This window comes from Acartia tonsa, chromosome 10 (genome assembly GCF_053477335.1).
Source record: "Acartia tonsa isolate MP-2025a chromosome 10, ASM5347733v1, whole genome shotgun sequence".
NCBI lineage: Eukaryota > Metazoa > Arthropoda > Copepoda > Calanoida > Acartiidae > Acartia > Acartia tonsa.
Window position 1 is genome coordinate 9,609,680 of NC_137269.1, and position 23,997 is coordinate 9,633,676.

A 23,997-nucleotide genomic window follows, 5' to 3' on the forward strand; every position below is an offset into this window, starting at 1 on the left:
TTTTGAAAAGGGAAAAAGAGGTTTCTGTGTTCGACTAGGAACTTTGAAGTAAACCACCATAATAAGTAGCATTTTTTTAAAATAAACAAACAATTACTACACCTATAATTTTTATACATAAAACTATAATAGAAAAAATTATCATATCAAAAATATAAAGTTCATGACTAGATCAAAGTATCTAACAATCAATCAATCAATGATTAAAAAAAAATAAATCAATAATACTTATTTCATGTAGTTTTCATCATGGCCGTTTATCATGAAATAATAGATTTTATTATTTTATACATTAAAAATTGCAATACATCTCAAATTTAAAATATGTTGTGCCTAAGTATAGTTAACAGTTTGAACAGGTCTAAGCTACGTGTTGAAATTTGAACAGGTCTAATATACGTATGTTGAAATTTGAACAGGTCTAATATATGTAAGTTAAAATTTGAACAGGTCTAATACATATGTTTGTTGAAATTTGAACAGGTCTAATAAATGTATGTTGAAATTTAAACAGGTCTAATATACGTATGTTGAAATTTGAACAGGTCTAATATATGTATGTTGAAATTTGAACAGGTCTAATACATATGTATGTTGATATTTGAACAGGTCTAATACATATGTATGTTGAAAATGAAAATAAATGATCAAGTCTTATCTAAGGGGACAAGGATAATTTTTCAAAATCTTGCGAACTCAAAGTGTTCATAAAAAAAGTTTAATTATACTTAATAGCATGATATAAAAATTTTTGGTAAAGGATGACAGGCGAAGATTAAATTACCTTGTAAATTTGATCTACTTAGTAACAAGCAATTTATGAGGGGGGGGGGAGGGGTATGACTGTAGAACAACACTTTAAAATCAAAAATTGAAGAGGCAAGCTTACTCCATTTATTATCCCCTCCCTTCCTAATAACTATTTGCAGTCCCCTGGTAAGACCCTGTACACGCCTGTACCACTGTTCTACAACGCTATTCTCATAATTATTGTATAAACAGTGAACGACGACACGCGCATGCTAATTTTTCAATCATTATAGTCAGCGCATGGTGTTGTTAACAAGATTAATTATCTAAAATTCTGGACAATATTCACAGAATTCCTCAAGTCAACAAGGATGACAACATCCATTAAAGCGAAGCTCTGAAACGGTAGAACAAAGGAACATTAACACTTGAACGTACAGACATTTCGGTAACGGTTTTAGAGATGCTACGCTACCTTCTATAGAAATCACCCGGTTGGAATCGATAGGACAATTCAAACCTGTTTAAATTAAATAAAAGAGGTAACTGTCTCCTACGGACGGACGTACGGGCGGACGGACTAGCCATAGTTATAGAAAAGCTTCGCTTTTAAAAGTATTAATGTCTAAGCCAAAATACGAATTATAAAATCGAAACCTACAACCGACGAGAAATCCCTTAGACCTAATAACCGTCCAATAACCAAATATGTCTTAGAAAAATTTTTAAAATCCTTCTGTGATAATTTTTTCTATAAAATAAACACATTTCAACTAATAAAGTTATTTTGAAATGACAAAAAATTGCCTCCAAAAAAAACATTTAAAATTGACAAAAACATGTTGGTATATAGTACAATAGGTGAAATGTACCATTCAAAGACGTTTTCCAACTTCCTATCTTCTGAAATTAACAAGAGTGAATATATGTAGCGAAGCAACCCATTTAAAAGTATCAGTTTTTAAATAACCCTCGACCATGGCTCAACACGTAGCACACTCGCTCGTCGTGGAGAAGGTGATAGGTTCGAATCTCAGCTTAACACCGTGTCATAACTAAAGATGTTAAAAAATGTTCCCATACTGCTACTATGTCAGGTGCGCGACATTAATAGTTAGAGTAGGGGGAAGAACATGGTCCAAAACAGGCGCAACTTATTACCATGCACAGTTGGGACTTCTCAGATAATTTTCAGGCCATCTTTTTGTCAGCCATTTTAGCGTTTTTTCAGACATACAAACCAATTCATAGAGTTGCTTTGTCCCCCCCAACTAAAAAGCAACTTTAAAGAAGTGAAAAGGGAAATATAAAAATATTAAATATCATGACTTGAAATTTTCTCATCTCTGTATAGAAATAAATAGGATATAAACAAACAAGGATGATCCGACATATTGAGCGCAGTTAAAACAGCAAAAAAAATATTTTAAAATTTTTTAAAAGGTTCATGAAGTTATTTTGTCTAATCTGTTTTCAGGGAAGCTTCACATAGGTCTCAGGCTATTCTAACTTTAGGTAACTGGACAAAGTGTCTCAAAAATCAGTAATTTGACGTCATAAAAATGAGGGATATAAGAGAAGAAGAGGGAAAGAAAACCCCTAAAAAAGAGATGGATAATTCCTCTTTATTTACGACGTCACATGGCTGATTTTTGAGAACCTTTGTCTAGTTACTAATTTGAGATATAAATCTTAGGATGTTTTTAGGCTATTTCTGCCCCCTTTTTAACTCTTAAAGTTGTTCGCATCAATGATTCCAATTTTAATTAGCTATCCTAACAAAAGCAATTACATATGTTTAGCCGTTAAGTTGATCTTTAACTTGCTGTTATGTAAAATATTGTTCATATTGTATAAACATTTTCCAAAACAGATGTAGTAGTTTTAGATCATAGAAAAAATGGTCTAAAAATAACAAAAAATTTATCCTATTATATAAAAAAGTAGCTTTTAGTTTGTCCGCTAAGAAATATCAAACCACTGTTTATTTTAGGTTTCAAATTTTAGTGCATCTTTCAAGGCTCACAAGATGGTTTTATGCTGTTTAATTTCTGAATTAAAGTAGCTAATTACATTATAATATAGAAAAAGATAAATCATATTTCTGTAAAAAGATTTTTAATTTTTTTAACATTTCTCATTTCCAAACATATATATATCTGAGATATTTTTCTATTAACGCCAATTACGCCAGAGAGAATGGTTTTTTTTACACTAGCCCCCAAAGTTTTATAATAGCGTTTTGTTATTCGTTTGCTTAACAACTTTGGGGACTTTTATTGTATTTTGATTGGTTGATTATTAAGGTTGAGTATTTAAACGTTTTAACCACGAATTGTAATCTACAGAAGGGGTGATTTTGTGTAACATCATTAATGATTTATACCAATTTATTGGCCATTGTCTTATCCCTTTAGATCCCAGCAACTACGCTCCTGTTGATGGCCCGCTATATAAAGGTCATATTTGAGTGTATGTATACGCATTCCAAGAAACTTATTAGCCGCCGCAATAGTATTCTAGGCTAAAAAAAATAGCAAATCAGAAATAAAGCGAAAAGTAAATAAGTTTTTAAAGTGTTAAATAATTTTTATAAAAGTGATTTTGTACCTAGATCTATAAAGTATGTGAATAATAAATAATAATTTGACTATTTTCTTTTATTTGATGAAAACTTCAGAAAATATCTAAATACTTAGAGTTTTCTGGCGATTTTCTTCTAATACACAAATTAAATTCACAAAAAAAATAATTAAACATTCAAACACCTGCATAGTTAAAAATGCCATATAATACTTTTCTTAAAGTATTTTCAGTTCAATGTTTTACTACTTTATCTCTGACAAAGCCGCAATGTACTACATACGCGTATACACAACAAAAAATGGCGCGAACCAGAGAAAATGGCGGGAAACTAGAAACAAAATGGCGGCGAAGTGATGAAATTAGAGGAACAAATTGCATTGTAATAATTTCTTAGGCTTGTGTAATTTTACATTTCTTCTTTTCTTAGGAAAATTTGTGGATTAAGCAACAATTTTATAATTATAATAGTTATTATACCTCGCATCGCATTATAAACAGCTTTCCGCAGATATATAAAGTACAATTACAAGATAAAAAAACAGCTTTTTAGCCCCGAGATGCCGAAGAATTAAAAAAATCCTGATTATTTTTTTTCTCATTTATTTTGATTACAAATATTTATTTGCTATTTATTGAGAGCAAAGTTAAAGAAAAAGATATAATTTAAAACAACTTAAAATCTAATTCATGTAAATTTTTTTTAATAATATGTGTCCCAATTCCAATATGTGAATAGTATATTGTTCTAAAAAAATCAAAGATTTTCATGGATACCGATAAAGGTAAATGAAAAAAAAAAAAAAATTTAAATGCTTTCCTTTTGTGGTTTAGATGATTAATATTTTAAACATCAAATGATCAATTAGACATTTTTTTTTCCATGACTTATCATTGAGTCCCTGTAGATTCTAAAAGCAGACGAGTAGTAGGAAGTACAAATTAAGAAATATGGTGTTCGAACATGACAACCAATAAAAGTTTTGAAATATATTTTAATCAAAGTGAAACACTAGAGGGAGAAAGGGATAAATAACTGTATTTCCCTATAGCAATGACTTTTACCGACTCTCAATTGGGTCTTTGAAAATCAACCAATTGTAACGGAAATATTAACACAGCCAAGCAGCAGAAAACAATTTGGTAGCAGACGAAAAAGTTCTTTGAAAAAGGATGGACGGTAGTTATCTGTATATACATCTATACTATAGATCTGCTGTTGATAACAGTTCGTTCATCCAGTAGGAGGGGAGGGAATGGGAGGGAGGAATCAATATTTTAGCCCGTTGCGAGTTTCAATTTATTAGAGAACATCAACATATGGCTCAAGATCCAAGTAATAATATTTCATTTTGAAAACTTTAACTAAAGTGAAAATAGCTTCTTACTTGTGGAAATAGATTATTATAAAAATTTTATTCAAAGTAAGAAACTGTACTTTTAGATTTTAAAATATTTTTGCTATTAAATTTTTAGCAAGATTCTAAAAAAACTGAAAACAATGGTATAAAGTAGCTACAGCGCCTCGGGTCAGATCAAGATTAAACAATATTTCCATAAAAATGGTTATACACCCCCATAAATAGATTTATACATCTGTTTATGTGGATATCTATCTATCTATCTATCTTTGAGTATCTTCCAACCTATTTATCGTTTGATCTATCTATCCTTATATAAAAGTAACAGGATGAATATATGTCTGTGTGTCTGTTTGTATGATTTCACAAACCGTTAAACCGATATGGTTCTTCTTTAAAAAGTTCTGGGAAGGTTTATTACTATTTTGGGGGGAGGGTACCACCACCTTTTTGTGTCAGTCAGTCAATCCAAAAACTTAATGATAACTAAAATTTAAATTTGACAATTTGATTTTAATTTTGTCTAAGGCAAGTATATAAAAGGAATCTTACACCAGATTTCCCAGTTCTCTAATAAAGTAAAACACGCAAAAGGCTAAAATAATGTTTAACCCCTTCCATCCTTTAGCCCCATCCCCTCCTAACTGGTTACATGTTAGCAAGCTAGATTGACGACAATTTTTCCCCAGTCATAATATCCAAGTATATTCTTAAGTCAATGTATTTGATAATAAGTCACATCAATTTTTGAGAAAAATCCAGCAAACAAAACGTTAGCTGCCCTATAATAATAACTATTAATTTAATCATTTATTTTTTGAAACATGCACTCTAAAAAATATAGATATACCTTCCGAATAATACCGAATGTTTAAAAAAAACATGTTATAGTTTCAAAGCGTTTGGAAATCAAATAATAATGTTAATTTGATATCTATAATACAAAGTAAAACGATGTCTCTCTGTTTGTTTGTGTGATGTCTGTCTGTCTGTTTGTGTGTTTGTATGTCTGTTTGTTTGTCTGTCTGTTTGTTTGTAGCGAAGGATCTCGCTAACCGCTGAACTGATCGGGTTCTCCTTTACAGGGTAGCTTCTCATAGGTCCCAGGAAGGTTTATAACTATTTTCTTGTGGGGTGGGACACCCCCAACCCCCACAAAAAGGGAAAATACCCCCCCCCCCAAAAAAAAAAAAAATTAGGGGCGAAGCCGCTAGTACTTAATGTTAGAGTAAAACACTAGAGGGAGAAAGGGTTAAACAACTGTATCTCCACATCGCAATCGCCTTGTGCAACCTTTCTTTTTGATCATTGAAAATCAACCAATGGTGTCGCTTATATTAACACAGCCAAGTAGCAGAAAATAATTTAGAAGCAGACGAAAGAGGTCTTTGAAAAGGGAAGGGAGGTAGTTGTCTGTATATACATCTATTCTATAGATCTTTTTACTTAATATATGTTTTTAGTGTATTCAGAGTTATTCCAATTTTAATGTCATTTTAAGACATCTTTTAGAGTATATTTTGCTAATTAGTACTGCCATAGCTAAGGTTAAACATATAGTTCATATTTCTACTACTTTTAATTGATATGCTTCTGGTCAGCTGAATTTGAGTTGCCAAATGTGTAAAAAGTTTCCTCGGTGTTTCCTCATTATATCTCAATATTTACTACTAGCTAAAAAAGCTTCAAACTTCCAAAAAAAATCAAAATTTGAAAAAGTTTAAAGCTTTTTTAGCTAGTAGTAAATATTTAGATAGGATGAGGAAACACCGAGGGAACTATGTACACATTCGGCAACTCAAATTCAGTTGACCATGCTTCTACATATGGAAGAGGGATAATCATTTTTAAAAGTAATCAGTACAACCAAACCAAGACATATATGTATGCATTATTCGGAATCAAATATATATTAAAATGATGGGTAAGTTGATTCATATCCCCAGTATTACTTATAAATAGGTCCAGGGAATGATTATAACTATTTTAGGAGAGGGTACAACCCTCCTCCCCAAAAAATCCCTCCCCCCCCCAAAAAAAAAAAAAAAAATTTCGAATTTAACTCCACCCTCTTCAAGTGCCCCTAGAGACCTCTAGGGGGAGTAGCCGCTAGTATATCATATAGTCATATAAATTGAAAATATATTTTTGTGTGTATTTATCTGTGTATCTGGATTTTACCTTGTTTAATTACAGAGTTAGATTCAGTGACCTATTCAAATTTTTTTCAACTAAGGAATAATTTTGCATTTTGGAAGATTTAAAAAAAATATTAATTATACACTTTTTTGTGTTTCTATTTCTATTTACAGCTAAAAACAAATTAAGTTGAATTATAAAAAAAAGTTTTTAGAAATTTAACCATGATAGGAGCTACTTGCCATGATGAGGGGTTAGGAGGATTCCTAGGAATCCTAAAGGATATGACAATTGATAACAAATCCTCAATTATGAATAAGATAACAAACAAAAGGACCCGTCTATAGGTTAAATTATCGGTTGAAAGGTTTGGACACTTCTAGTTTTGAATACAGTAATAAAACTTTGGGTACCAATATAATTTACAGTCCAAACTCCCACGCTGGTGATTTCCGAACATTTGTTTCTTTAGTAATTATCAAAATCGAATAAAATAAGGATGGAGGGATGAATTCATGGCCCGAAATTAGAAGTTAATAATAAAAACGTGAAACCAGGATATTTTCTGACCTCCTAAACTCTAATAAAGGTAAAAATGTTGAATTTTAAAAAACTTAGTACCATTCGAATGAAACAAGGGTTTCAATGGTTCTTCACCTAGAGTTTTTAAAGCAATTCTCCTTTCCCTGCCATCAAAGCCAAAAAATTTGCGGATGTTAACAATTGCGAATTTAATGCGATGATATAATTCCATATTCATGTTTTTGACTCAATTCAAATTTGCAAAAAAAAATATATAATTTGTTCAATTTGAGAGGTGTGAGTTCTGAGTTTTGAGGAAAAAGATAAAGCATTGGATAGATAGATTAATGGATAGATAAATGGATAAATAAATGGATATATAAATTTATAGATAAATGGATAGATAAATGGATAGATAAATGGATAGATAAATAGATAGATAAATGGATGAATAAATGGATGGATAAATAGATGGATAAATGGATGGATAAATTGATGGATAAATAAATGGAAGGATAAATGGATAAATAAATGGATAGATAAATGGATAAATAAATGGATAGATAAATGGATAGATAAATGAATAGATAAATGGATAGATAAATGGATGGATAAATAGATAGATAAAATGGATGGATAAAATGATGGATAAATAGATGGATAAATGCATGGATGAATGGATGGATAAATAAATGGAAGGATAAATGAATAAATAAATGGATAGATAAATGGATAGATAATTGGATAGATAAATGGATGGATAAATGGATAGATAAATGGATGGATAAATGGATGGATAAATGAATGGATAAATGGATGGATAAATGGATGGATAAATGAATGGTTAAATGGATAGAAAAATGGATGGATAAATGGATGGATAAATGGATGGATAAATGGATGGATAAATGGATGGATAAATTAATGGATAAATAGATGGATAATTGGATAGATAAATAGATAGATAAATGGATAGATATATGGATAGATAAATTTATAGATAAATGGATGGATAAATGGATGGATAAATGGATGGATAAATGAAAGGATAAATGGATAAATAAATGGATAGATAAATGGATAGATCAATGGATAGATAAATGGATAGATAAATGGACAGATATATGGATAGATAAATGGATAGATAAATGGATAGATAAATGGATAGATAAATGTTTAGTTAAAAAAAATGGATAAATATGCTAAATAGCCGGATAGAAAAAGAACAAACAAAAAAGAGAAAAATGGTTTGAATTGCAAAAACTTAAATTATATATAAGGAAGTCAATCCTAAAAGTCAAAATTACTGCTAATTTTTAACATTAACTAAATCAACAAAAATTCTTTACAATTATAATTATTATTATAAAAATCTGTATATGTTTACATTTTTTTATGCTTTTTCACTTTTTGTTTAAAACAACGGTAGAACACATTCTGTAACTATTGGTGGGTGGGGGTGTAGTTGAAAACGTTTAAAGCCCCCACAGGGTTAAGATACACCCATTATCCATGTAAATATATATAAAGTTGAAAAATAACAGATTTTATGGCATTACCTACTAAAAAATAAAAATGGTTACATAATAAGGGTTTAGACATTAAGTAATTTTTCCCCATAAAAATGAATTTACTTTTTGGACAATTAAAATTATTAGAGCAAGTTACTTTTTATGATTCAATCCTTTTTTTAGCTAACAAATGTCAGAACGAGTTTTGGGGGAAGGAATATTTATGGTCAATCGACCCCACCCCCTGTCTCTTACTTTGATGAATATTTGGTAAATAATGATTTTTACAACTTTTGTGTAATAAAACCTTTCACCAAGTATGTCCTGTCAATTTGATCATGATCACCCAAACACACACACATACACACACACACACACACACACACACACATACACACACACACACACACACACACACACACACACACACACAAACACACACACACACACCCTGTCATCCCAATTTCCTGTGTACACACACAATTTTGTGCTGTTGAATAGTGTTACTTAATACAAGCATAATGAGGAATCATGGACGATAAGGTCCAATATTAGAAATAGTCGTTTTATTCAGAGAGAGAGATAGAGGGGACAATGGGCTGTTAACTACACTAGTCCCCAAAGTTTTATAATAACTTTTTCTTATTCGTTAGCTTTACAACTTTGGGGACTTGAGTAAATTTTGATTGGATATTTCATTAAGTTGAGTGTTCAAACGTTTCAACCGCTAATTTTAAGTTAAATGGTACACTTGCTTTATTTAAGTAACTCTGGTATTTGGTTCAAGATTTGTCTCTTACAACTTTGAAATCTACCAAATAATTTCATAGTTATTTATCACATCGTAATATAAACAGCTTTCCACGGATATAAAATGTACAATTATAAAATCAAAACAAGTTTTTAAGCCCCGAGATGCCGAAGGCACGGGCTAAAAAACTGATTTTAATCTTATGATTGTATGTACATTTTTATATTCGAAGAAAACTGGATATAATTCGATGCTAGAAATATTTTTTTTCGTATGGATGAGAACCGGTTCATACGAGAAAGTGAATAATAAAAATATTTTATAATGGCAGATAAATCAATCTTTTCCCTATTAAAAAATATATGATAAAATGTTAGCAGCATATTATAGAAAACGTGCATAAAAAGAGTCGTTTTCGCGAATTTATATGAACTGCGAGATAACTGTTAATTATTAAGTATTGGCTGTTCGGGCATAATATGTAAGTTTACAGCAATTCAACCTAGAGGAATTACAAGAGAATCTTGGTTAACCACAAAATTGAAGATTTTATTTCTCTATTTCTCTCTCTCTCTCTCTCTTTCTCTCTCTCTCTCTCTCTCTCACACACACACACACCATTGCATTGGTGATCATCTAATTTTTTATTTAAGCGAAGAGTTAGGTAAGTTTTAAAAAAAGAAAAATAAATATGATAAATAAAAAAGGATTATAAAATTCTTGTTTTTTTTAAATCACGCTTTAAGCAATACTTTTTGCTCTCTCTCTATCTATCTATCTATTTATCTATTCTCTCTCCCTCTCTATTTCTTAAAATTTTCTAATAAATTAAAATATATAAATTATAAATCATAGTACTGTTTAATTCCAAAGAAACAATTTATAACCTATAAATCATGTACAAATATACATTTTATTCAAAAATGCATATTTCAGTACACTTTTACAGTTAAGAAAATTAAGATAATTCAAATTTTAACCACTTAGAATTATTTAGGCATAAAAATTATAATTTTTCTGCATTTTTGGTTTTTAACTGATTCATAAAGCATTTTTTATGATTTAAATCACCGAGTTATCTCTTTTAGGTGAAGGTGTAAAGAATTTACAGATAAATATACAGCGTTTAAGTATTAATATTGTGGTTCTCAGCCATACTGAAAAATCATGTATAGCACCATATTACAGACAATTTTCTACGAATAATAAAATGAAAATCATAAAATTAATACAAGTTTTGTTAGCCCGGACCTTCAGCCCCTCGGGGATAGCTAACACACCTCGTTTTATTCTTTAAATTTTTATTTTAATATCCGCTGTCTAAAATATGATAATTATTTATTAACAATACAATACAAATATGTAGAGCTAGTTTTGTGTCAACCTTAGTGAGAATGTCTCAAAAGGATGTAGTTAAAAACAGGCAGTGCTCTAATTATTCAACAACAAGGCATATTCATTATTAGATTTTCAACAACAAAATATAGAAGTTTCCAATGAGATAATTAGATTAAAATTTGCTGTTTGAATCTATTTATCTAATAGAAATACCAAGTTTATCTTTATTCAAGTTTTATTTCGGGGATCTTAAAATCATTATTCCAGATTAAATGGAGGCTGGGGGGGGGGGGGGAGACTTAATTGCCCCAATTACAGCTAAAAAGCAAAGGAACTAAGAATAAGAAATTAAGAAAATCATAAATGATATTATAAAAGTTTTAAGACGCTTTTTCTATATAATAATAAAAAAGCGTTGCTTTAAAAAAATTTTTATTCTTAAATTGCTCTTCCTTTTTTCTTGTTAATAATTATATACATTTTACCCATCTAAAATACCATCTAAAAAAAACATTCTAGGAAAAATGTCTTAAAATTCTTCTAACAGATTTCATAACAGTTTTAGAAATTAATTACAAGGTTTTTTTTATCTATTTCAATGTAGATAGAGGTTTTCTAATTATATATAATGAGCAATATGAAAAGCAGCCCAAAACCTGATTCAGACATATACAAAGTTGAAGTTGAAAGCGCTGGAAAATGTCATGTGTGACGTCATAAAATACGTCTAAAAAGGAAAGAAAAAATAGAAGGGGGAAAGGAAACCCCTAAAAAGCAAACACATTAAGCTACTTTAAAGGAAATTTGTTTTTATTTTAAGTAGGATAGTTTTTATCTGTTTTAAAAGTGGAATTGTGATGCCTATTTAATTGATTTATAGTAGCCTATCTGAGTCTTGGAAAGAAAACGAAGTTGCGGGTTTTATCATTTTTTCACAGAAGCTTTTGAAGGTTATTTTAGGTTAAATTAAATAAATATTAATGATTGCCCCGCAGGGGCTAGAAATAGGAGAAAAGCTACTGTGAAAATACGTCGAAATCCGCAACTTCGTTTTCTTTCCATTTGAAGCTAACGGTCTCTTAAATTCTTAGACTAAGTCTATACAACGCTAATAACAAACAATAAAGTACAGTCCACATTTTAATGTATTTACCTAGCTGAAGATAATATTTTGAAATAATTTAGACAAATGTCCAAACATTAACTTGTAATTCGCTAAATAAAACTTTGATAGACAACAACATAAATAACAAAAAGTGTTCATATCATATTGTTAACAAATATTTATCTAAAAATGAGTGATTATCCATCTCTTTTTAAAGCTTTTCTTTCACACTTCTCCCCTCATCTCCCTCATTTTTATGACGTCACGTGGCTGATTTTGGAGACACTTTGTCCAGTTACTGGTTTTACTTTTGAGATTGACTTGGTTATTTTGCTATCCATTTCCTAGATTTCAGTGAGTAAAAAATGGACACCTTGAAACATTATACCATATTTGTCTATGTAATAACTAAAAAAAATGGATAAAACGTCTTCAAATTTTTCAAGTCTCAATGGCCGCGCTTTAGACAATTGTAAGTCGCTGTTAGATCAACATGTTATCACTTTAAGAAACGTCTGGATATTTAAACCTTTCTGTAAGGATTTAAATTAGCGCAAAACGATTTTTTAAAAAAAATTATATCTAAATTCCATAACTAAATACTTTTTACGCAATAAATTATTCTAATATTGCATTTGTTTTGTTTTCAAATTATAATTATTAAAAAAGTACAAAAATAAATAATTTGCCTTAAAAAATAATAACTAATGTACTTTAGTTCTTAAAAAGATTATTTTGTTTATAGTTTATGAACGTTTTAAACATATCAAACTATTTTTTTGATTAGTTTAAAAAATAGCAAACTTAATAAGCATGTGACTAAAAATAATTAATAAAAAAATACTGAACTAAAATTAATGTTATTTCCTGGTTTCCAAATCTGCATGTAAGTATGTTTGTACAATATTGAAATATTTAATAATAGCTAAATCAAAATTATATGGACACTATCCCTCACAGTGCCTTGTTGAGCACTGAATACCTTTTTAAAATCAAAAATAATGAAGGACGGGGTAGATTTTGTTTGTTTATTATTTTTGGTCAGGTTAGGTTAGGTTGTGTTGGCACCTAGGTAGACTTCCAGGGTTAAGACCTCCCACAGGGATTAGTCACTTTATTAAAAATTTAATATTCTAAAAAAGGAGATGGTTCAGTGCTTGAAATTAACTTTGTGGAAAAGTACTAACATTTTTTTTTCATTCCAATTTTTTACTGAATTGTAGCAACGTTTATATTGCAGTTTTTGACTATTATATAACCCTAACTATAAATGTAAAAAAAAGATCATATAACAAGAATTTACTAATAATTATTTATCGCAACGTATTGTAGACAGCTTTTTCGCGGGTATTAAAATTGAAGTATAATAAGATTAGAACCAGTTTTGTTAGCCCTGAGAAGCCGAAGGTTCTGGCTTATTTTTCATTTTTTTATATTCGTGGAAAATTGTCTGTAATACGATGTTTTACATGACTTTTCAGTGTGGATTCTAATCGGTTTCGAAGCCATACTGGAAATGTGTTGATTTTTAGTCAACATTTAATTTCAATGTTTTTGTTATTGAAATAACGCTATTCTAATCATTTTTATGTTGATATGATAAATAAAATCTTTTCTTGAAATATAGATTACTTTACATAATTGTATTAATTAGCGCACATACAAAAATAGTAAAGTACATTTGCAATAAATCTGACCAACTTCTATGTATATATATATGTGCCAAAATCAGTAAATTTGCAGTACCAAACTGTCAAAATCTGCGCAAAAAAAACTGCAAATAAAAAAAGGGTGTATGTGTATTTTATGTAAGAGTTGTAACCGAGACCAATATTATTACGAATTTTAAACCTTTTGAATTTACCTTTTCTACAAGTTTTTTTCTTTGAAGTCATATCAAGGAAAATTAGGTATACAAATATAAGTGAGTAAATTAGATGATTTAGTAAATAACCCATCCTACCCTGAATAAGTGATGGACGTACGGAAATAACCTAATTATAAAGCAGCTGCGCTAATTAGAATAAACGGGTCATGTGAAGGAAACGAAGTTGCGGATTTCGTCGTATTTTCACATTAGCTTTTAAAAGGTTATTTTAGGTTAGGTAAGGTTAAATTACTTCAGGTGATTGCCCCGCAAGGTTAGAGCCCCCCACAGGGGCTAGAAATAGGAAATAAATCTACTATGAAAATATGATGAAACCCGCAACTTTGTTTCCTTTACATAACCCGAATAAACATTTATTTGCAAAGGCAGGCCAAGAGCGCAAAATACTATTATGGCAATCATTATGTATGTATGTATATACAATACATATTTTGTTATTACGTGTTACTACAAACTTTTTTATATCCGCTAGTATTATCCATATTTTTTTGGTAGCAAAACTTCTCAATGTTATACCAAGCTCTTAATGCACAATAATGATTTTTAAAAGCGAAGCTTTTCTATAATTAGGGTCGGTCCGTCCGTACGTCCGTCCGTCCGTACGTCCGTCCGTACGTCCGTCCGTCCGTCACGGATAGCTTTTTTCGTTAATTTAGACATGTTAGAATTGTTCTATCGATTTCAAATTTTGCATAGTGATTTCTTTAGTAGTTAGGTACGATTTAGAAAGCGTAGCAACTCTATAATCATTACCAAAATGTCCATACGTCCATTTCAAACATGTTGATTTTTTTACTTTTTAAAAAAGCTTTTTTCGTTAATTTAGGCATGTTAGAATTGTCCTATCGACTTCAAATTTTGCATGGTGATTCCTGTAATAGTTAGGTACGAGATAGAAAGCGTAGCAACTCTATAATCATTACCAGAATGTCCGTACGTCCATTTTAAACATGTGAATTTTTTTTACATTTTTAACAACAAATTTGTATGTGACCTAATTATCCGATTGGTCTGATTTTTGGTATACTGATTCCTGGGACAACAAAGTACAATATTATAAGCGAAGCAACTTTATAATCAAGTCCTAAAAATGTAAGTATGTCCATAATCATTATCCTGTATCAAGCGGTTTTTCAACAAATTTAATTACAATTTTGCTTTGACTCTTATACATTCGCATTCTGATTATTCAGTTCTGACATTATACAAGTGTTAATGTCCGTTTTTCCTACCGTTTCAGAGCTTCGCTTTTATGGATGTTGTCATCCTTGTTAAATCTACAAATTTTGTCCTTTTGAAGCCCTTGCAATCATTATTTTTTACAAAATCATTTTAAGTATGTAGTCCAAATATTATTAGTAAATCTTTATTTTGATTTTATGTCATCTACGACCACTTTTTATTAGAACAGTATTGTCGACAAAAATGGCTTTTGGAAAACAACATGTTTATATTATGTCAGCAATTATGTTTTCTCATTCGTTGGCTTATTAACGTTTGGGTCTTTTAATAAATTTTGATTGGTTGGTTCATTTAGTTGAGTGTCCAATCGTATCAACAAATAATTCTGATTTACAGAATGGGTAATTTTATGTATTATGATTGGAGAAGTACACAAAATTCATAGGACATTGTCTTATCCCTTAAGATACCTTCGACAAAAATATCACATGTAGGAAGATCAATTTATGTTCCATTTGCCTATCTCAAAATTATCTTGAAAGCCTATTGCTACAATGTTGTTTTTAAAAGGGAACCTTTTCTATAGTTAGGGTCTGTCCGTACGTCCGTAACATATAGCTCTTATCGTTAATTTAGGCATGTTAGAATTGTCCTCTCGATTTTAAACTTTGCATTATGATTCCTATAACAGAAAGGTACAATTTAATCAAGTCTTAAAAATATAAGTATGTCATTTAACAGTATCTTGTATTTACGCAGTTTGTCAACAAATTTTGTTTATACTTAAACATTAATATTCTGCTTGTTCAGCTATGACACTATACAAGTGTTAATGTTCGTTTGTCCTTCAATTTCAGAGGTTCGCTTTTATGGATGTTGTCATCCTTGTTTAGTCATCAGTTTAATGAATCTTAAAATCAGACAATTTGTCGCAAAATTTTTAAAAGTCTAACGCCAAGTGTAAAATACAAGACATTTAATTACATATTTAAAAGTAAAATATTACAAAATTCTAACAGGCTGCCTGCTGTTGCGTGCTTCTCATATTTCTGAGCGAGGAACGGCTAAAGGGATAAGACAATCTACGATAAATGATATGTACATCCACAAAGATGGTAAATCAAATAACCCCTTCTGTAGATTGAAATTATTGGTTGAAAAGTTTGGACACTAATAGATTGGAACCAACCAATGAAAAATTCAATAATAGAACCCAAAGTTTGTGGGACAAAATAAGAAATCGTGGTTAAAAAACTTTGGGTACCAGTGTAATTTACTGTCCAAGGTTCACTCCCTCCCTACATTTATGAAAAATTTTTAGCTAACAACGGCAAAATTTTTTTGCTTTTGTAAACAGTTTTTTCGTTGAATGTTTTAAAAGCGAAGCTTTTCTATAATTAGGGGTAGTCTGTCAGTCCGTCCGTTACGGTTAGCTCTTTTCGTTAATTTAAACAGGTTAGAATTGTACTTTCGATTTCAAACTTTGCATGCTGATTCCTATTACAACAAGATAAAATGTGATAAGCGAAGCATCTCCATAATCAATTCCTAAAAACGTCCGTATGTCCTAAACAGTATCATGTATTTAATCAGTTTTGAAACAAATTGTATTAACTGATGCTTTAATATTCAGTTCTGACACTCAACAAATGTTAATGTTCGTTTGACCTTCCATTTCAGAGCTTCGCTTTTATGGATGTTGTCATCCTTGTTCATTAAACTACTAACTTCCTATCTCCAATAATTTTAAAAACACAGCCCAAATATTTAAAAATGAATTAGTGTACACAAGACAGACGAATATTTTGATTATCAAGGATGACAACATCCATAAAAGCGAAACTCTAAAATGGTGAGACAAACGATCATTAACACTTTTAAAGTACCAGAACTCAATAAGCAGATTATAAGCTTTCTAAATTATACCTAACTGTTATAGGAATCATCATGCAAAGTTTGAAGTCGATAGGACAATTCAAACATGTCTAAATCAACAAAAGTGCTAACCGTTTCGGACTGACGTACGGACCTACCCTAATTAAATAAAAGCCTCGACTTTAAAAACCTAATAATTCTTATTTCCCATTTGTTGGTTACGACATTTTTTGAGGGGGGGACTGGGGGGGAGGGGGGATAACTGTAGTTAGGATGTCAGTAAACGTTTTTATAATCCGTATAATAAAGTAAAAGGATGTTTGTCTGTCTGTGTGTCTGTGTATCTGTTTGTACCGAAGGATCTCGCTAACCGCTCAACTGATCGGGTTCTCCTTAACAGGGTAGCTTCTCATAGGTCCCGGGAAGGTTTATAACTATTTTGTGGGAGGGAGCCACCAAACTTCCAAGAGAAAAGCCCCTTAGAAAAAAATTTCACCCCACCCAAAATTTTTTTTATTCTTTTTCTTTTAAAATCTAAACTAAGAAATTGGGTTATCAAATTCGACTTCCCCCTCCTCAAGTGCCCTCTAGAGGCCTCTAGGGGCGTAGCCGCTAGTTATCATATAAAGTAGTAGGATGATTAATTATGTATAAATTGTATAGTTTTATTATGGCGCTTTCTTATTCGTTGGCTCAACAATTTTATGGACTTTTGTTGAATTTCGAATGGTTTTTCATAAAGTTGAGTGGTCCAATGTTTCAACAACTAATTGTAATCTATAGAAGATGTACATTAATTCATCGGCCATTGTCTTATTCCTTTAGACTGATTCGTTTTTATAATCATTACTTATAGTAAATAATTTCAAATAATGAAAAGAATATTTGAGAGAAAAAAATGTACTGAAAACAATAGCTTATCTAATAAAAATTATCGAATTGTAATTAGCATTTTTATAATTAAAGGAAGTTGTAATATAGGATGTAAAATAAAATAACATATTTTTTATGTATTTTCAAATGAAACAAGGATGACAACATCAATAAAAGCGAAGCTCTGAAACGGTTTGACAGACGAATATTAACTCTTGTAGAGTGTCAAAACTGAATATACAAAATACAAATATCTATATAAGTTTTGACAAAATTATACTTAAATTTGTTGCAAAACTTCTAAAATACATATTTCTGTTTAAGGACATACTGACATTTTTAAGATTTGATTATAGAGATGTTTCGCTTATAATATTATACATTATTGTAATAGGAATCATTACTCCAAAAATCAGATCAATCGGATAATTATATCACATAAAAATTTTTGTTAAAAAAATAGCATGTTTAAAATGGACGTACGGACATTCTGGTTTCGTTTATAGAGTTGCTACACTTTTTACGTCGTACTTAACTACTACAGGAATCGATAGGACAATTCTAACAATTCTAACTAGATTAACGAAAAAAGCTATTCGAAACGGACGGACGTACGGACCAATCCTAATTATAGAAAAGCTTCGCTTTTAAAAAAGATAACTACGTGAAATCGAATGTAATAAAACTTTAATGTAAATCTTTGGCTAAATTTCTTACATTTGTAATTGGTAATAACAAGAACAGCAAGGAAGACATTTTCCATTATATAAAAAAAAGTAGCGGCTAAGCCCCTAGAGGCCTCTAGTGGCACTGCAAATATTTGTTGGTTTTTTTTAAAATTCAAATATCATATTTTGAAGAAGAAAAAAATTGTCAATGTTGCGTTCAAGTCTCTACGGAAAAGCGAGAATATTTTTAATTTTTTTATTCTTTTGTGATTTCTCTTGAGAGGTTGGTGGTACCAGGACCTATGAGAAGCTACTATGTAAAAGAGCGCCATATCGGTTCAGCGGTTAGCAATATTCCTGGGTACAGACAAATATACAAACAAACCAAATGATATCCTGTTACTTTATTATAAGGATTTACAAAATACATAAAAACTATTATGCTACAACCAAACTTTAAAGAGATGGTCTGCTTACAATACTGTGTAAATCGCCCCAGAACTCACTATTTCAAAATTCAAATGAATAATTTTTCTACTAAAATTTTTGTGATCCGACATGTAAAAAATCTTTGCTTTAAAAAGTAAAAACAATATCTTCCTGATTTTAAAATCAAAGACAAAAAAACTTGTCTATTGTTTTATTACTCTAAATGTTACATGCTAAGTTACTATAGTCTTTTTATTTAAAACTGAAACAATATTAATCGATATATTATTGCTTGGATGTTGCATCAAATTTTCATGTAATCTCTAATAAAGTAATACTCGCAGCTGGCAAAAATGACGATACCCCTAATCAACCAGCTTTATCCCATTCTATCCCAACCCTCCAACTGTATGAACGATTTTACTAATTTTCCCCTGTTAATATATCCACGTATTATATAACCATTATAACATTTGTAATCAAGAGAGGGGAATCTATTCTAAACATTATTTTTATTTTATTTTGAAAAAATAATCTATTTTGTAAACAAGAATGACAACACCTTCATTGAATTTTAGAGATCTTGTGCTTTAAATATTTAAATAATTTATTTAATATATTAGTCAAACAAATAGCAAATAGTGTTAAAACGATTTAATTGATAATTTAAAAGTATTCCTACCGCTAGTATATAGGAATTATATGTTCTATTATGGCACAACTAGCAGCTTCGCCCCTAGCCTCTAGAAGCTTTGCCTCAAGAGGTAATTTTAAAAAATATAGTATTTCTGGTGCTGCTATTTATTTTGAAGTAGTTTAAGGGACGGACAGACAGACAGACATCAAGCTACTTTGTATTATAGAATAACCTAAACTACAAGCAGTTTTATCTCAGTTCTATTTGGTCAAGAGAAAGATAACAATTTTTATTGAAATCATATAAAACTACTCGACTTTATTGGAACATAAAAGGGTATCGTGTTTTTCTTCTACTACATAAGTATATATAACATTTGTTTTGTATAAGAACAGTAATTAAATTATACATAAAATTGCTTATTCCAGATGGTTGTTCCTTTTAAAGACCCCTTTTCTCTCCATGAAATGATTTTTATTAAATTTTTCGGATCTACTGCAGTTCACGGTAAAATATTGTTGGTAAGCAATATTTCCAAAAAACTATGAATTTTAAAGGCTGCTAGCTGCCAAACGGCTAAACGTACAGATCATACCCGCACACCATTTTAAGCGGAATAAGAAGGCCTACAAATAATCTGGAATAGCCAAGATCCAATTATGCACAAGGAAAACTTCACTGAAGAAAAAACGCACAAAATAGGTTTTTTTTCGCGCATTTTTCTGCACTGCGAGATAATTATGCATTTTTGATTTCTGGCTATTCCAGATTATTTGTAGGCCTTCTTATGCCGCTTAAAACAGTGTGCAGGCATGATCTGTACGTTCAGCCGTTTGGCCGCCAGCAGCCTTTAAAATTCATAGATATTTGGAAATATTGCTTACCAGCAATATTTTACCGTGAACTGCAGTAGATCCAATTTTCTAATACAGTCCCTGAAGTGGCTATCTCATAGAGGCTAATGGGGTAATCCGTGGCTGATTTAAAAAAAACGTATTTGTTAAATTTAAAAGATCTAAAATGGGCAGAAAATTATTTAATTTGAAGCCTAAAACTATGTTATTATATCCCTAATAAACATGATTTTATTTTCAAGCTACCAACTTGTTGTATATTGCCCTGGGGTTTTATGTGTTTGAATCAAATATGTTAATAATTTATTGATATCATGTCAAACTTGAGAATAAAGTTGAACAACTTAATTTCAACTTAGTAATGGATTAGAATAGTTGTTGATCGCATCGTATTATAGACATCTTTCCGCGGATAATAAAATGAAAAAATATAAGATTAGAATATTCGTGGAAATTTGTCTGTAATTAGAAGCTACTTATGATTTTTCAGTATGGCTAAGAAGAGGTTCTAATCCAGTTGTTATAAATCGGTTTTAAAGCCATGCCATAAAAGAAAAATTCTATTTTTTTTGTTAAATTGAAATATACGAAAAAAAGACACCCCTCCAGAAAATTAAAAATATAGAGTTGTAATTTTTTCTTCATAACCTAAACTGAAGAAAATAAAAGAAGGTTCTGTTTGTTGGACATTCTTAGGGAGATTACACTTTTAAAAACATGTTAGATTTTTTTGTCTATATTAGGATATGTATATTTATGTTTTTTTATATTCGAATTTAAAAGATAGTTTTCTAAATGATTAAAATGCCTGTTATAAGACGGCTTTGAAGGAGCATTGTACGACGGCTTTGAAGGAGCATTGTACGACGGCTTTGAGGGAGCATTATACGATGGCTTTTGAGGAGCCCCATAGCTGCTACTGGGCGCTCCGTAGCTGCTGCTAGGAGCTCCATAACTGCTGCTAGGGGAGTTATTATCGCCGCCGCCGCCGAAAAATCCGGTAATACCGTCAAAAATATTCTGCAAAAGGCCTAGCTTCCAGTTGATAATATCGCCGATGGTTCTCTTGGACCGCCTGTGGGGTTTACCGCCTTTCATAACCCGTTTGGCGTCGGTTAGATCCGCCAAAACCAGCAGACAAATCGCCGCCGCCACAACCAAGGATAACTTTAACTTCATTTTCAACCGTTTTTTTTTATTTGACGTTAGAATTTAAAAAAAAGTTTCTATAACTACTAGTTTAAATCACTTAAAATCACTATAGTCTCATATTAAGTAATAGTAACTTTTTAAAAAATCACTATTATCAGGCTTTTAATAAAAGCAACAAGGATTGTTTCTGTGCAAAGGAGGGGAGGTGAGTGAGGAAGGGAGAGGATGTTGCTTGAGGTGTTCAAGCAATATTTCCGCTGTTACTTAGCTGTGCAGCCTTGTAGGGGTAATATCCGACTGTTCACCACATACATACTTCCAACCAAGGGTTGGATAGATAGATAGATATTTGATAGATAGATAGATAGATACCCACACATTCACACATACACAGAATGTAAGGATGCGCAACACTCACACACACATGTATATGCTCAATATCCTCTGAATGAGATGGGGTTCACACACACACACTCACACACACACATCTTATACGCAAAACCATGATTCACACACCCCTTTACACATCCCCCCCCCCTCACCCCAAAATATGCGTCAGTCAACAAAATTGAAATGGGAAGGGGAGAAGTGCAAATACGCATGTTTTTTTTGGGGGGGGGGAGGGGGGGAAATAAAGGATGCGCAACAGAACAACAATTGACGCGACGCAACGTTGCGTCGTCGCCCCCTCCCCAACCCACCCCCCAATCAACGCCGCGAGCTTGGAGAATCTTCTTCATTCGTATATGTGCGTTACACACAGACAAACAGACAAACAGACAGACACAATAAATACTCATCAACATGTACAATATGCCGTGCTGTCTGTCCGTCTGTCTGTCCGTCCGTGACGTTTGGTGTGTGTTGTTCTTGTGTGCTATGATACATTCCATTTGCCGGTATGGTAGAGTCGTGGGGGCTCTGCGATGTTTGAGTTTTATAGGTTCATTCATTCATTACAGACAACTAGATATATTAGCAAAGAAAGAGAATTTATAAAAAAATAAAATGACATTTTCACATATGAAAAAATTTCATGTTGAAAGATCTCTAACAGCTAGGCCAATTTTTTTTTTATTTTTAGATAATATATTTACTGATGATATGCAATTATTTAGAGCTTTTTTCTTTGCGAATGAGATAACCCCCCCTCCCCCCCCCCATTTTTTTTCACAAAAAACTTAGGGACTAACCACCATCCCGTTTTGACGATACATATTTTAATAATACGGTTTTATCATGTAATTTAGTTTTAAAAGATTTTGTTCTTGCGTTTTTTATCTTCTTAACTTTAAGAACACCAACATTGTGAATTTGAGTTTGTGTGAGTATGTGTGTATGTGTGTGTGTGTGTGTGTTTGTTTGTTTTGTAAAAGAGGAAGAAATATTAAGGATGGATGGATGGATGGGTTTGAATATACGGATGGATAGATTGATGGATTTTAACATGATGGTAGATGGATGGATTTAAACATATGGATGGATAGATAGTTTTATAAGGAATAAATCCTTATAATAAAGTAACAGGATGTTTGTCTGTGTGTTTGTATGTTTGTACCGAAGACAAGAATCTCGCTAACTGCTGAACCGATCGGGTTCTCCTTAATAAGGTAGCTTCTCATAGGTCTCGGGAAGGTTTACAACTATTTTGGGGGAGGGTACCACCACCCTCCTAAGAGAAATCACAAAAAATATATAAAAAAATTACGTATAGAGACCTGAACGCAAAAAACATAGGTATTGTAGAGACTTGAACGCAAAATAGGTAGATTTTTATATATAAAAAAAACATTTAAAGTGCTACTAGAGGCCTTTAGGGGCGTAAATTCAGCCATGTTTTGATTGTCCTATCAAAGACGTTGCATGATGATTCCTATAACATTTGTGTACGATTTAAGAAGCGTAGCAACTCAATAAACATTACCATAAAGTCCGTAATTTCATTTTAAACATGTTGTTTATTTTCATTTACTTCTTTTGACCAAATTTTTTATGAGTTAATCATCCTATTAATCTAATTTTTGGAGCAATGAATCCTAGGATGGCACGGTACAATATTTTAAGCGAAGCATCTAAATATCCAAGTCCTAAAATTGTAAGTATGTCCTTAAACAGTAGCCTGTATTTACACAATTTTGCAATAAAATATACAATCTTATTTAGACTCAAAATTTTAAAAATGTAAGTTATATGAACAAATGATATAAATATCCCTATTGAATAGATAGATAGTTTATTTGTCTACAAGAGGCTTATAGTTTATTACTTATGTAACAATTGAAAGAATATAAAATATACAGACTTATAAATACATCAACGAAAGTTCAATCTAAGATTTAAATACAATTTAAGTTTAAATGGAAAAACAGATTGATAGAC

General features: G+C 31.0%; 1 protein-coding gene across 1 annotated transcript in view; it reads right to left on the minus strand.

The window, feature by feature from the left end:
• The window catches only part of LOC145329338 (uncharacterized), a 125,965-nt gene extending 104,055 nt beyond the window's left edge, over positions 1-21,910 (minus strand). The window contains exon 1 of the mRNA XM_080173398.1: positions 21,275-21,910. Coding sequence (XP_080029524.1) covers positions 21,275-21,645 — 371 coding nt within the window. The 5' untranslated portion in view covers positions 21,646-21,910. The remainder of the gene's footprint in view (positions 1-21,274) is intronic.
• Between the last annotated feature and the right edge of the window lie 2,087 nt (positions 21,911-23,997).